Consider the following 15,598-nt stretch of genomic DNA (forward strand, 5'->3'; position numbering starts at 1 on the left):
CATGCCCAGGCAAACAGGGTGCCCCATATTCTCTTCTCAAAGGAATTTCAACTTTTATACCCTTAAGATTGAGATGGATGTGGCCTTGCCAGTTCCTGAGATGTCTCAAGCCCCCTGAATCATTGTTCATTGGTACAGCACTTGTCATATCCTGTGCTGAGCACCTCTGTGCAGAGCCAAGACCTGAGCCAGGAAGGGAGCTTCTGACCCATGTGACCTGCAGGGTCCCACCACCACCATCCTCCTGCTCCTGTCCAAGTTCATGGTTTTAGATAAGAAGTCACCCCACTTGCTCCCTGAGAGGGTGTCACGCTGTCCCATGTGCATGTGGTTATCTGGGACTCCTTTAATGGTAGCTGCATCATGGGAAGCCGGGTGCACTGGGGCTGCAGGGGCAGGTCCCTTCCCATCCTCAGCACACAGCAGAGGCTGGGAAGAAAAGCACAGGGTGGCAGTGGGGGCTGGAGCTTGGTAACCTCTGGAACCTCTGCACCACTCCTCAGCTACCCTTGCCCAAAGGTTGAGTAGGGAAGCTTTTCCTGGGAGCCCTCGGAGACCCTCAGCAGCTCTGGAAGTGGTTTTGAATGGGAATCATGAGGCTGGGTTGGCCTCTCTAGACCAGGAGCCCTCAGCCTCCCTCACCAATGCCACTGCACCCCAAAGGGTCCCTCTGGCCCCTTCTCTTCTCTGGCAAAAATCCCAGCTTTGGCATCTCCTGTGGGTTACACACCTAGTCCCCAATGCCCTGAGACCAGTATATTTTCTGAATTCCTGGTGAATTGTTGGTCTTTGGTTTGACAACTTACTAAGGAGAAGGATCACTTGAGTTTCCCAGGAAATCTGGCCTAGTGACAGATGGAAGAGAATCAGCTTCATGAATGTGATGAATGTGGGAGAAGGAATCCACAGTCAGGACTTTGGGTCCCCAGACTCCAAATTCCTCAACTTGCTGTGTCAGAAACCTGCCACTAGGTGGCAAGTAGACCCCACAGAGAGCAAAGCCTCAGCATCACTGGACAGGCAGCAGAGATCCTGTCCTATGAGGAGCCCTAAGGCTTGGGGGCTGTGTCCAGTGCCCATGCTCATGGCTACTTGGGCTCTGTTCACAATGGGCCAAGTGTCCCCACAGTCCAGTCCCTGGGTACTTTCTATGTAACTTTGTGATCTCTCTTGACCACAACCTGACAAGCATGACCCTCCCCTTGACACCAGTCTTAGAATCAGGGTGGGTCCTTGTTCCTCTATTGTAGATGATGAAGCACCTAAGAAATGCCAGAGAAAATTTAGAAAGCAAGTTTTATTTAAGGAACAGAACAGAGATGGTAGACTTCTCTGGAGCAAAGCCGGGGATAGATATGACATCTGCAGTAAATGGGGTGTCATACTTTTATCATATACCTCCACCCTCTTTATTTCTTGTATACATTCCCAAACTCCCAATTTAGTTAACTTACAAGATTATCTTTTGAAATTCAGAAAGAAAAAGAAAAGAAAAAAATAGACATCTCATGGAAGGAACTAAGGGCATGGAACTGCAAAACAGTGTAATTTTGTAATTTTAGGCTCAACTCTTATTACAAAATTTTCATGAATAATATCCAATAACTGTATCTGTTAATCAGATGAAATGACAGATTTTAAATTAGCAGTTACAGTGTGTTTGTATTCCGTATTTTATTGGTTTATTATAATTATACACAATATACACAACGGTGGGATTCATTGTTACATATCCATTCCTGAACATGACACAACAATGGAATATGGCCAATATGATTTCCATTAATTTCATATTTTAGTGGCCATAGTCAATACAAATTTGCAAATCTATGTTCATTCCTGCAAAAAAAATAGGTGCTGTGATGTATAAGGGTCATTTCCCATACCCTAGTGTCTGAGTCTCACCTGGTGACACCCAAATTGAAACTCATGCCAATATACCCTGCCAATATTCCAACAATGCCCTACAACTGTCACACTGAAAAAACAAACATATTCTTTGATTCACATCCTGAGAAAATACCTATAGCACTCTAAAAAATGCATGGAAACTTCCTCCTCTTAACTATGGGCAATATTAATAATGCATTATCCTAGTTTGGGGTTTCAGGTGGGGAGAGGAACTGGAGAGAGCCATGTCTATTCAAGGGCTCCTGAGACTCTGGAGGGTTCAGTAGACCCTGAGGAAGGAAGTCCTCACATGTGTCCTTGTGAGACAAGGGACTTTTAAATACTCCATCCAATTCACAGGGCTCATGAGTGGCAAAGGTCTGTCCCCAACATAGATGGTCTGATTCAGGGTTCAGCACTACAGGTCAAATTCCCCTGGTTGGATATGGCTTAGCTGTGGATGAAGCTTTGTAAAAGGGTTCCACCTTGTCTTTGAATATATCCCTTGCTGCTCTGCAATGCACATTATTTTTAAAATTTCATTTATTTGGTCTAATTAGTTATATATGATAGCACAATGCTCTTCAATTCTTAGTACACAAATGGGGCACATTTTTTATTTCTCTGGTTATACATGAAGTAGAGTCACATCATTCCTGCAATCATACATACAACCAGGATAGTGAAGTTCTTCTCTTTCACCATTTTTCATACCTCCAGGCCCCCTTGCCTCCTTTCCCTCCTATTTTCCCAATCCAAAGTTCCTCATGCATCCCCATTCCCTGCATTATGGAGGAACATCTACATATCATAGAAAATATTTGGCCTTTGGTTTTTTGGGATTCATATATTTTGCTTAGCAAGATATTCTCCATCTCTATCAAATTACTTGAAAAGTCATAATTTTATTCTCTTCTAATTCTGAGTAATATTCCTTTGTGTATATATACCAAGTTTCTTTATCCATTCATCTATTGAAGGACTTCTAGGTTGGTTCCACATCTTAGCTATTGTGAATTGTGCTCCTATAAACATTGATTTGGCTATGTCACTGTAGTATGCACTATTTAAGTCCTTTGAGTATAAGCCAAGGAGTGGGATAGCTGGTTCAAGTGGTGGTTCCATTCCAAGTTTCCTAAGAAATATCTATAGTGCTTTTCAGATTGGTTTCACCAATTTGCAGTACCACGAGCAGTGTTAAGTGTGTGCCTTTTCCCCCACATCCTTGCCAACACATATTGTTGTATGTATTCTTGCTATCTGCCATTCTAACTGGAGTGAGATAAAATATTAGAGTAGTTTCAATTTGCATTTCTGTAATTGCTAGAGATGTTGAACATTTTTGCATATACTTGTTGATCGATTTTATTTTTCTTCTGAGATCAATTGTATTTCTTCTTCAGTTCCTTAGCCAATTTAATGATTGGGTTATTATTATTATTATTATTATTATTAATTTTGTGTTGCTTTTTTGAATTCTTTATATGTTCTAGAGATTAGTGCTCTATCTGATGTGCATGTGGTAAAACATTGGTCCCATTCTGTAGGTTCTCTCTTCACCTCACTAATTATTTTGCTGATAAGTAGCTTTATAGTTTGAACCCATCCCATTTATTGATTCTTGATTTGATTTCTTGCACTTTAGGAGTCTTGTTAAGGAATTGGGTATCTAATCTGACATGATGAAGATTTGGGCCTACTTTTTCTTCTGTTAGGCACAGGGTCTCTGGTCTAATTCCTAGGTCCTTGACACATTTTCAGTTGAGTTTTGTGCATGGTGAGAGTTAGGGGCTTAATTTCGTTTTGCTGTGTATGGCTTTCCAGTTTTCCCAGCACCGTTTGTTGAAGAGGCTGTCTTGTCTCCAATGTATGTTTTTGGTGCCTTTGTCTAGTATGAAATAACTGCATTCAAATGAGTTTGACTCTGTGTCCTCTATTCTGTACCGTTGGTCTGGCTTTCCTTAGGATTCTGTATCCCCACAAAGGGAGCAGAGCTACTCTATGTTGTGCTTTGTAACATTTTAGTCTAATAAGATTCCTAACAATTTCTAAATTTGTCTCTGTACATATGAGCTTTTATTGGTGTATTAATGTTTTCTTAGTCCATAACAAAACATCAAGTCTAGTCTTTCCAGAGGACCTCTCTCTCATCAACCCATAACAATTCATCAAGAATCCTAACTGCATCTGAAAAGTCTCTGCACTTTGGTGATATTGCTTGGGCTGGAAGCCAGTCAGAGCTCCACCACCATGAGAGGACGGTTGGTAACATTGGAGAAAAAAAGGGATCTGTACCCTGTGGCCTTTCGGGGTGTCCACCTCAACTGCCTTAGTATTAGGGCTTTGGCTCTTTCCTTCCTTTCTCTGACAAATGGCCCCTGCACTGAGCTGTCCCACATGGGAGCTTCCCCTGTTGATGGGCCTGAACTTTACAGCTCACAGCAACCTCACAATGTACTCCTCATTCCACTTTTCCAGCTCTTGCTGTTGCTTCCCAAGTGAGGAAATGGCCAAGCTACACCTCTGTCAAAGTGGCAAATTTGTAGTGAACAAATGAATATTTGAATTTACAAATATAAGCCTCTAATTTTATATTCTAAAAATGATAAAAATCTGAAATAAATTATATAAACTTAGAAAATAGGAAAAGAAAGAGAAATCTAGAGCAAGAAGATAGAAGAAAATGATATAAAGTAGAAGACAGATGAATGAAAGAAAACCAGAATTTCAATGACATCAAATGGTGAATTCCTGGGAACATCAAAAGCCTTGCAGACCCTTACAATAATTCATCCAGAAAAATGAGGGAAGACAGAGATGACCAAAGTCAGTGTCATAATTGGTCATGAATCTACAGAAATTTAAAAACATTATGAGAAAATATGAAAACATGCCATTATTGTCAAATTATGTAATTTAAATGAAATACTACAACTCTCAGATAGAGATAAATTATTAAGTGACTCAGGAATATCTAGAAAAAATGGATAAGATTATAACAAGAAAAGTATTTTAATGTGTTTAAATAAAGCAAAGCACAGAGTCAGGACATCATTGGGGAACTCAATCACATATTTGAAGTAGAAGTGTCATCAGTCTTACTCAACTGTCTTGTCAAGCAGGAAGAAGAACTTCCCAACCTGTTCTATGAGGCCAGTTTCACCCTAAGACCAAGCCAAAGAGCCTAGCAGGGAAAGAAAACTGCTAGTGTCATTTGATCACTTTCTCCTTGTCCCCACAGTGGGGCCACTGAGGATCCCCCTGGGAGAATTCTGTCACCAAGGAGCCTCTGAAGCAGCTGCTTTCATCCTGACTCTGGAGATAGCCCCAGGCTTCTCCCTGGTTTCTGCCTCTCTGCAGTGTAGACAGGAGTGGGGGGTGGATTTGCTGTAAGAGTGGATGAATCGTGTCACAATCTGGCCTTGATAAGACTCTTAGGTAAACTTTCTGACCCCAGTAAGGTTGCTCATTCTTTAATAATGAAAACATCACTTACTTAAAAACTCCTCTCCCACAGTCACAGAGGAATGTGTGACACCAGCTTAACCCCTCAGGACAGGACAGGGCTCCTATTGAGAGTAAATGGTCATCATTTGGATTCACTGTTCCTTAGTCTGAGTCTGCCTTCAGCTTCTCAAGCCCAGGGTCCTTGTGACACCAGCCCAGCATGGAACCCTACAGAAACTGTAGCTGGGGTGTGCAGAGGGCTGAGATCCTTCAGTGGGACAGAGTCCCTGCTGCTCCTCACTGGGGCTTTCCTCTCTGGCTGGAACCCCTGCCTGGCTTTGTGGCCACCTCCCTGATGATGTGAGATCCAACTCACACTGGAGTTCAGCCATCTAGGAGGCCATGAGGGATGGGAAAAGCCTTGGAGCCACTGGCAAAGAGAATGGAGGCAGGGTGTGGCATGGGACACTCTGATGGTAAGAGTTTATATATCTCTCATGCCCCTGGTAAAGGCCTCCTCTCCAAAGTTAAAACTCTTTCTCTTACCTCATTCCTAATTAAGATACTCATTTAAGTTCATCTAGAGCTAGTTTCAAAATATAAATTTTTATATACAACCTATTTTATTCTTCACTTCATAATTCTATTGAAATCAAATCAAATTATGCATTTGATAAATTAAGGCTCTATTTACCATGGTCTTTTTCCAACTCAATAATGTTGGCCCTAACGAAGCTCCTAATTGACTCTTGCCAAGTTTTCTACCAAACTAAAGATCATACACCTCTTATTATTAAAATACTTGTACTATATATTAAGCTGTTGTCTATACCTCAAGATTAATGATACCATGACGTTTGCCAGCTTTTTATTCAATTAATAAATAAAAAAGGGAAAAGCAGGACCCTTACATGCCCAAACTAAATCTCACAATATATTACAAAGATTCTTCTTTCATTGTGATACTAAAAATCTTACTGCTGTTGCACATGGTTCAGTAAGTTAAATCAGATTTCAAAGGATAGAATTCAAAACTCTCATCATGGAAACAGCTGAAAAACCCGACATAGAAGGTAAATCTAACCACAGAGTTGACAGCCAAGCAGGCTTCACCAGATGCCAGGTAATAGAAACCTATAAAGAGATGTCTGTGGACCCATTTCCCCAAGTCCACCTTTAATATAATTTACAGTGTGGACTGGAAAACCCATCCATGTGACTGGATTTAGTTATACTAGTTATATTGGTCAGCTACCTATATGTTGGTCCCATGAGAAGCTTGCTGGCTATCTAGGGGTATCTTTTGAGGAAAAGACAGCATATAGGGAGCCTAGACCAGCCAATTGTACTGGCCCCTTGGACTCAATGCCATATGTTAGGACAGTTATTAAAATGGAACTGTCATAACAAGCCAGTCTTTTCTGCAGAACATCCACAATACATTACTGTCCTAATCATTCTGCAATAGAATTTGACACCTTTCCTAAATGGATGGATTGCGCAAATACCTTGCCAGTGCAACATGAAGTGTCTAGAAATAGTGGATATATTTTAGACTGGTCTCCTAGAATTGACAAAAGACAATTATATAAGGATGACATGACCACTGGAGGTTTTACTAATAATATCCAAACCTTCAGCCAAGGTGGAATCAAAAAGGATATTTGCTGCTTAATTTCAGCCTCAGATGTCCTGTATTATATTGATAGCCCCATGTCAGATTTCATAGACAGGAATTATCAGGAGGGCTCCTGCTATGGCCTGCAGGCCCAAGTTCAATCTTCTTATGCTCTAATTATTGGAAATGTGAGACCTAGAGAAAGGGTGATAAATATCTGGTAACCTGTAATGAATGCAATTTAAGTAATTACATCACCAGGTATAATAGAGGGAAATGAATATTTATCCTTCACCAGCCCTCTTTTATTAACCGCCAAGGTCTCAGAACAGTGGTATACTGATGTTGGTGTTCAGATTTCACAACAGATGCATGCTCAGTTAATCAGAACTAAGTGAGCTCTTGGTCTCATATTCCTTGGAATAGCTCTTTAATTTCATTCATTGCTTCTATGATTACATCCTCAGTGGCTATATCACTATAATGTGAGGTTCATTCCATGAGAATTTCAATGCACATTACATGGGAAGAGGGACTTTTCAGGTGTGAATGCACAGTATTTACAGGAGAGATAATCCTTAATTAGTCAGGGGGGCTGAGTGCAGTCACAGCCATCCTCCTAAGAGAGAGACTGAGGGAGATTTAACACAGACAGAAGAGGGGATGTTGTGTGGACACAGAGACAGAGACTGAGTGATGTGGCCATGGCCAAGGAGAACTTCAGCTTCTAGAAGCTGAAGACATGTGGGTAGAATCACCCCAGCTCTGCAGGTGGCCCAACCTGCCAACACCTTGATGGTGGCTCACTCGAAGTGAGTCCAACATGTGTCCTGCAGAGCTGTGCTGCTGGAAATTGCTGTGGCTTCCAACCATACTGTGAGCCCTTTGTTAAAACTATCCTTGAAAACAGGGCAGACAGGGCTCTGGCACCCCACAGCCAGGTCTGTGTGCTTGCCACTTCCTGCTTCCTTTTCTATTGCTGCACATAAATGAGTTTTTAGGAATTTGTAAGTTGGGAAAAAAAGCACAGGAAGCCCTAGGAGACATAGAGGAGCTTGTGGCTGCTGTAGAATAAATATTGATGACTCCTGAAAGAAAATGATGAATGCATGGGAATATCCTACACAGTGAATTATTTCTGTGTTCTTCAAAGTGCATGGAAAGAGGGGTGTGAATGTGTCTCTGAGGATAATCTGGTTCAACTCTCAACACCCATGATACATTTTGTGCTGAATTTCAACAAACCATCAAATTGCAGGTCTTTTTCCCAGAGCTACGAGTCAGTGATGCAGGACTGTGATTTGAAGGCAGGTAAACCATTTTTAACTGAAGTACATCTTCTATGATGCCAGATGCATTTCAGAGAAGAGTGTCAAATCCAGAAGGATTCTGTAAAATTGATTGTTCCTGCTGCCCCCACCCACACCATGCTGACCATGATCCTAATGTCTCTTCCTCATTCTCCTAATTCATTTCAGATTTGGGGGCAGAGTGCATCTCCATATCCTAGGTCCTCTCTTGTCATTCTCTTCCCATCATTCTGACTCACATCTTGCCTCGCATATTCCATCATGCAAACATAATTATCCCCTCTTAGATGAAAAAAACCACAAGACTTATAACTGCCCTCCCCACCACCCCGTGTCTGTCAGCTATGCCCAGGCTCTCACTTCAGGTAATTGGCAAAAGGTTCCATGATCCACACAAGAGACTTTCTACCTAAGATCTCTTTGCAAGTTCTCCCTATATTAAAATCACCCATGGGTTTTGTTAAAATGACACCAAATCAAGACATGGTAGAAAATATTTGGTAGAAATATTTGGGGATCAGAGGACTGATGCCTTGTTAGGAAGACTACAGAAGATCTCATCCCTCTCTGACCATCCTGTTTCAGCTCCAACAGATCACCAGGCTTCCCCTGGCTTTAAGAAGCACCAACTGATTATCTCCCATATCTGAAGTCATAATTGGTTCTGAGCCAAGATCAAGGGCTCAGGATAGCTGAGCCTCAAACCTTTTCATTTCCAGTTGCACCCATCCTACCTGCTCCTGGCCCCTTCCCCATCACTCAAGGCTTTTTTCCATGTTCAAGGCCTGTCTCTGCTTGAGATTCCCTCTCTCAACAGTGAGGGCTATGTTGGCCTCTTCCAAGTAATTCTGGACACACTCCACATCTTTAATTCTCAACTCAATCACATGCACCAAATTCCTTTTCCATATACGGTGGTATTCATAGACTCCTGCGAAAAACCACCCATGAATTACTTGAGGGACTCCTCTCATGGAAGACAGGGAAATTTAGGTTTAGCATTGAGAACTATGTTGTGGCTCCTCTTACTCAATGCATGCCCCAATGTACATAACCTCTGTCTTCACTCTACTAAAGATCCCTCTGGTATTTCCCATGTCGGGCACAATCCATTGGAAACTGGGCAGCCCACCTCCTACATCCTACCTACAAAAACCATTTCATGTTAAACATCTGATGCTCTCTGATATAAATATAGCAAGCACAATCTCCATCTTGCTTTCCTCTTTTCAGTTAGGAAGCTCAATACCTAAAATGGGCTAGCCCATCCTGCCCCTGCTTTTTAGAATTCCTTTCTGTGGCCTGTGGTTTTCATCACCATTTTCTCTTTCTTAGCTTTTATTTCACAGCCAGCCCATTCTACCAAAAGAGACTCATTTCTGTCACCTGCACAGGCCGCAGGGGAAAACTGGCACCTGGCACAGGGATCCTCATTGCATGTAATCAAAAAGCAGCTAGTGGGGGTTTGGCCTTCAGCACTCTCTCATGGGAAAAGCACACTTTTTTGTTGTATTTTAGCATATTGTGGATTGAAATATTGTTACCTAGAATATTGTGGACTAGGATATTGTGGATTGGTATACTGAGAGTAAGGGGAGAGAGGAAATATTTTTTGTCATGGAATGTTAAGCATGGGGAACTCTTTGTATTCAGAGAAATAAATTCATTTTGCAATTCTGAGAATGATAATAAAGCAAAAAGAAAAAGATCTAAAAAGACCCCAGCTCACTCAGTTTTCAGGAATGATTAGAAAAATCTGTTTTTTGTTTGTTTGTTTGTTTTTTGTTGTTGTTGTTTTTTTGAGGAGGAATCACTTGATTTGCATACTCAGGAGACTTGGTAAAAAACTATATGCAGGATGCATTTCAGCTGACCTGCCCAGAAGTATGATCAAAAGTGTAGAAAATATTTTGAGCTGCATTAGAGGTGTGTTTATATTTGGACCAAGATATTGGTGGGTGGTCTTCAGAAGACTTACTTAGGGGCCTTAGAAATGCAGTTAAAAACTTTACATTTTGAAACAACCTTGCCCAGCTCCTGTGACTTCATTTTTTACAGGGCATGGCTAGGATGTCCACAGTAGCCCTCCCTCCTTCCTTGCTAGGACTCAGGCCCCACAGGACTGACCTCAAGGGAATGGCCACTTTGTCCTCCATAGAAGAGTCACTAAGGCTCCCTGGGGCCTTCTTACTGCCAGGATGCTAGTCAAGTCCTCTTACACCCCCTGCACCCTGACACCACCTACGGCCCCATGATGCACAAGGCACTTCCTCCTGTAATGCCCAGTGATGTCCCTGTCTCCAGCCATCAAAAATGTGGAGAGATGTCTACACAGAATGACCTGTGCCTTTTGGGAAGTGAAAATTCACAGGGTCTCACACATTTCTAATACTTCTTTCTGTGTCTCGGAGGAAGGACCCTGTCCCCTGCAGACCCAGCAAGAGCATTAGCAGCATCTAGCCTGGAACCAGCAGGACAAGGCCTGGCTGCTGAGCTCCTGCTGCCTCCTGCTGTCCTCTGCACACCCTGCCTGCCTGGGAGGGCTGTGGCACAGGGACACAGGTCATTTTGGCCCCCAGCAGCCACACTTCCTTCAAAAAACATGAACTTTTATGTCACCATTAGGGGGTGAACCTCCCTCCCCCCAGATGCTGCTGCTACCAGGTTCTACCTAGAATCTGGGGCCTCCTCTGGGGAGCAAGTTGGGGACAACTCTGAAGTCACATCCTCCCTCACCCTCCCATCCCTTCTCCCTGGATCCTAGGCTCCTCCAGTGTCTCTCCTCTGCCCTCCTGCTTGGGTATTCTCTGTCCTGTCCCCTCCTTCTCCACATTCACAACTGTCACTCCTCACTCACCACATGGTTGTCCTCATATGAGTCACAACCCTGTTCTCCTGCGCATCATGGCCCTTGGCCTGCCTCTGATTCCACCACTTGGTTTCTCATTGGAGAGTCAAAGGTGGTGTCTGGTGGTCTTTAGAGACCAGAAAGGAGAGCATCATGTGTTCAGGGCAGTATGTGTGTCCGCCATGGTTCACTTTGAACAGAGTCCCTGCATCAGGTCAGCTGTGACCTGCCAGAGGCACCCCTGTATCTCCAGACAAAAGGGTGGCCATTAGCTGCTATGACTGGGTTTGTCCTGTGGCCATGCAGTCACAGAACCAGCTGTTCTGTGCCCTGTCAGGAAAAATGTAAGGGATAAGCTGCCCGTGCCCAGCTCTGGACCAAAAACTTCTGTCTTCTTGTGGCCCAGAACAACTGCCCATGTATAGGACAACTGCTTCTATCTGTAAACAGAGCCCCTCAGGTCACCCAGTGTCCTCAGCAATGGAAAGGTCAATGTTGACCCAGCAGTCACACAGGAGGAAGTCCTGACCTCCATGATGCTCATGCTCAGTTCCTCTGAGTGGAGTAGCAGCCATGGTCTAGGCAAGAGATGCCAACATTAAATATCCAAGCTAACTGCTTCAAAACTTAATGTCCAATGGGTAGGGTGGCGCCTACCTACCTTAGAGACTAAGGGAGAAGGAGTTCAGGTTCTAGGCCACCCCAGGAAAATTATAGGAACACTCTGTATGAATAAAATAAAAAGATTCACACATACATTGCTGGTGGGACTGCAAATTGGTGCAACCACTATGGAAAGCGGTATGGAGATTCCTCAGAAAACTGGGAATGGAGCCACCATTTGACCCAGCTATCCCACTCCTTGGTTTATACCCCAAAGACTTAAAATCAACATGCTACAGTAATGCAGCTGCATCAATGTTTATAGCAGCTCGATTCACAATAGCTAGACTACTGAGCCATCCTAGGTGTCCCTCAATAGATGAATGGAAAAATAAAATATAGTACATATACTCAATGAAATATTACTCAGCTTTAAAAAAGAATAAAATGATGGCATTTGTCAGTAAATGGTTGAAGTTGGAGAATATCATGCTAAGTGAAATAAGCCAATCCCCCCAAAACAAAGGCTGAATGTTTTCTCTAATCCCCATAGTTCAGGGACAGAGCCTGCAGCTCTGGGGCAGCCCCACCTGAGCTCAGCCTGGCTGAGCCTCTGCCCAGCCTCTCCCATCTACAGCTATGGGCCATGCTACATGGGCAGTGACCACACAGACTCCATTTTACCTGAGCCTCCACCTCCTGTAAGAAGTGCTTCTCCCATGGGATCCCTGGCATCTGTGCCCATCCATGGTGGCTGGTACAGCAGTTTGGCAGCATAAAATGGCAATTCTTATACATTGTAAAGTTGTTGTCTTTGTGATCCCCACGTTTCCTGGGCCATGTGTCCTGACAGAGAATGGTCGTCTAGATGTTGGTGATCATTCTTTAACTTGTGCTCAACTAGAGTGATTTTGACCCAGTTCCCTGATCTGCTGCTTATGATTTTAGATCTTGTGATGTTTGTTTGTGGTTTTGAACCAGCAACAGCCACTTGTGATTAATGTACTGCCATTCTTTACTTACGGTACAAAAAGTGGACTCAAACCTTGGGCAGGGGGAGGTCTAAAGGTGTAGACTTGTAGTCTGCCCCTTGGTTTTCTGGCTGGTGAATCCTGACCACTAGCTGGTGAATAAGTGTTTCTTCTCCTGATTTAAGAACAGGATTTATCTTAAACTGGTTGATTTATTGCAATCTTGCCATGATATTTCTACACAAGCAAATTCCTTCCTTCTTCTAAAGCTCAGTACACATTCCCACAATTGTTCACCTTCAGATTTCCACCTTTCAAAGGAGAAATTTGACCTAAATGTACTTTTCCCAGCTCCCACAATAAAGATTTCATTGTTGTCTTTCTTCTCTAAGGAACTTAACACAAGCAAAGGGATAGTAAAAATAGTGTAAAGCTTATAAAACTTCTTCCCTTTCCTTTAATTTACTGATCACAAGCTCTGTTCTGCTGTTTGTGGTAAGAAGAAGTGAGCCCTCCCAGACCAGGGCAGGAGGAAGTATCAGGGAACAACTGATCATCTCAGAAATGATATGTAAGTGAAGGAGGATGGCCTGGGGCTCTGACTCAGAGGTAGAAATATTGTGTAGCAGACAAAATACCTTGGGTTCAGTCATCAGTAACAAAGAGGGTAATGAAAGGAATAAGAAAAAAAAAGAAAGAAAAGAAGAAATGATTATGGACAATTACAGGATAATTTTTTGAGAACTCTAAGAAGAGAAAGGGTAACTAACTTTGACTTGCTTTATTCCTGAAGAAGTTACAAGAGGACCTGATAAAAGACATGAAGTTTAGAGACACTGCAGCCTTCTTGAGTCCATGAGGCATTAAGACCAAGACTGGAAAACTCCTGTGGTAATACTGGTAAAGTAGAATTATATAAAGAATATGGATCTTTGCTGTTTTTATTAAGATGATGACCCTGCCCTATATTCTCCAAACATCAACTGCTACAGTGCTTTTATTGTTTGTAAAATTATTCTTCTAATAGACAGTTAAAAGGAAGAGCCTGGCTAGCTTTAGACCTGTTGTTCTGGAAAAGATGTGCATCATGATGGATATGAGTGTGTTTTGGGGACACTGAGGTAGGGAGGGATGGGTCCATGGGTGGGTCCCTCCTCCCTGCCTCTTATACATGCTGTGCCAATGTCTAGAAACCCCAATTGCCTCAGTGAGTTTATACATCTTCCTCTCTTGCTGCCTTTATTTCTGTTTTTACTTCTAAAGCATAAACTACTCCTTTGTTTCTTTAATGCCTCCTCATCCTCCAAGGGTCAGTAATACAGAACTGTGCTTATGTCATGTGCCAGGCTACATGGGCAATGACAAAACAGATTCCATTTTGCCCTGAGACTCCACATCATGTAAGAAATACTTCTCCCAGGGAACACCTGCCTATCCACCATGGCTGAGCACACCATGTTTGGCAGCACAAAATGGCAATTCTTATAAATTGTAAAAATGTTCTTTCCTTCATTCCCATTTTTCTTAGATAAATTACCCTGTCAGAGATTAATTGTCTAGATATTTCTAACATTTTTTTTAACTTATACTCAATAGGTTTAAGAGGTTTGGGCCCACTCACTTTTCAGCTTATAATTTTAGATCTCATGATGTTCGTACATTGTTTTGAATCATAGCAACAGCCACTTATGTTTTCATGTGGTTTTGGACTATAAAGGGTGAACTCAAACCCAAGGAGGGGGTCAAAGGGTGTAGATTTGCAGCCTCCCCCTTGGCCCCCCAGCTGGTGGATCTGGACCATCAACTGGTGAATAATTTTTCCGTCTCCTACTCTAAGATCCACTTGGTGATTTATTGCAATCTCACCTTAACATTTAACATACAAGAGCAACCAGTCCTCAACCAGGAAATACTACAGATCACCTCTCACAGGTCCAGGGGTTGACTGTGTCCTGTGGCCACAGGAACCATGTTCCCCTAAGCAAATCTGAGCTGCCATGGTCTGACCTGGGGCACATGGACACACTAAGACTGTGCTGATTTACCAGGAGAAGCCTTCCCTACAGCTGTGCCCTGCCTGCCCAGCCCTGCTGATTTGCATGTGCCCACAGCACAGCCCAGTGCACTGAGAACTTCTTAAGAGGCTGCTCACACCCTGTGCAGAAGTCAGTCCCTGTCAGGACAAGAATGGCCATGAGGGTCCCTGCTCAGCTCCTGGGGCTCCTGCTGCTCTGTCTCCCAGGTAAGGAGGGACAGTGCTAATCACAGTGTGGTCAGTGCTGCCTGGCTAATCAGGAAAGTCCTCTTGTAACATCGCTACTTACAAGGATATTTCTTTTTATGTTTCTAATATCAGGTGTCAAATGTGACATCACAATGACCCAGTCTCCTTCCTCCTTGTCTGTGTCTCCTGGAGGGAGAGTCACCATCACCTGCAGGGCCAGTGAGGACATTTATGATTATTTAAACTGGTATCAGCAGAAACCAGGGCAACCTCCTAAGCTACTCATCTATGGTGCATCCAATCTGCAACCTGGAGTACCCTCAAGGTTCAGTGGCAGTGGATCTGGGACAGATTATTCTCTCACCATCAGCAGCCTGGAGCCTGAAGATGTTGCCACTTATTACTGTCAACAAGGTAGCAGTTCCCCTCCCACAGTAACACAGGCCATGACAAAAACCTCCTAGGGAGCAGAAGTGTGAGGCTGGGCTGCCCCAGCTGCTCCTCCTGCTGCCTCCACCTGCTGAGGGCATATCTCAGAGGCAGCCAGGCCCTGAGCACTACAAGGAGGGTCAGTCAGAGGATCCAGGGTGTTCCTCTGCACCCTGACTCTTCGCTTCAGCTCAGCCCCAGCAGGAAACCATGACAATATTCTCACTGGTATGATAAAAAAACAATTTAACACCTGAA

At 43.2% G+C, this 15,598-nt stretch overlaps 1 gene segment (V, D, J or C); it reads left to right on the forward strand.

The window, feature by feature from the left end:
* The window catches only part of LOC107154067, an 84,275-nt gene extending 68,890 nt beyond the window's left edge, over positions 1-15,385 (forward strand). Inside the window, 1 exon segment of the V gene segment in view lies at positions 15,044-15,385. Within this exon segment, the coding sequence occupies positions 15,044-15,375 (332 nt within the window).
* The last annotated feature ends 213 nt before the right edge of the window (positions 15,386-15,598 follow it).

This window comes from Marmota marmota, unplaced genomic scaffold (genome assembly GCF_001458135.2).
Source record: "Marmota marmota marmota unplaced genomic scaffold, marMar, whole genome shotgun sequence".
NCBI lineage: Eukaryota > Metazoa > Chordata > Mammalia > Rodentia > Sciuridae > Marmota > Marmota marmota.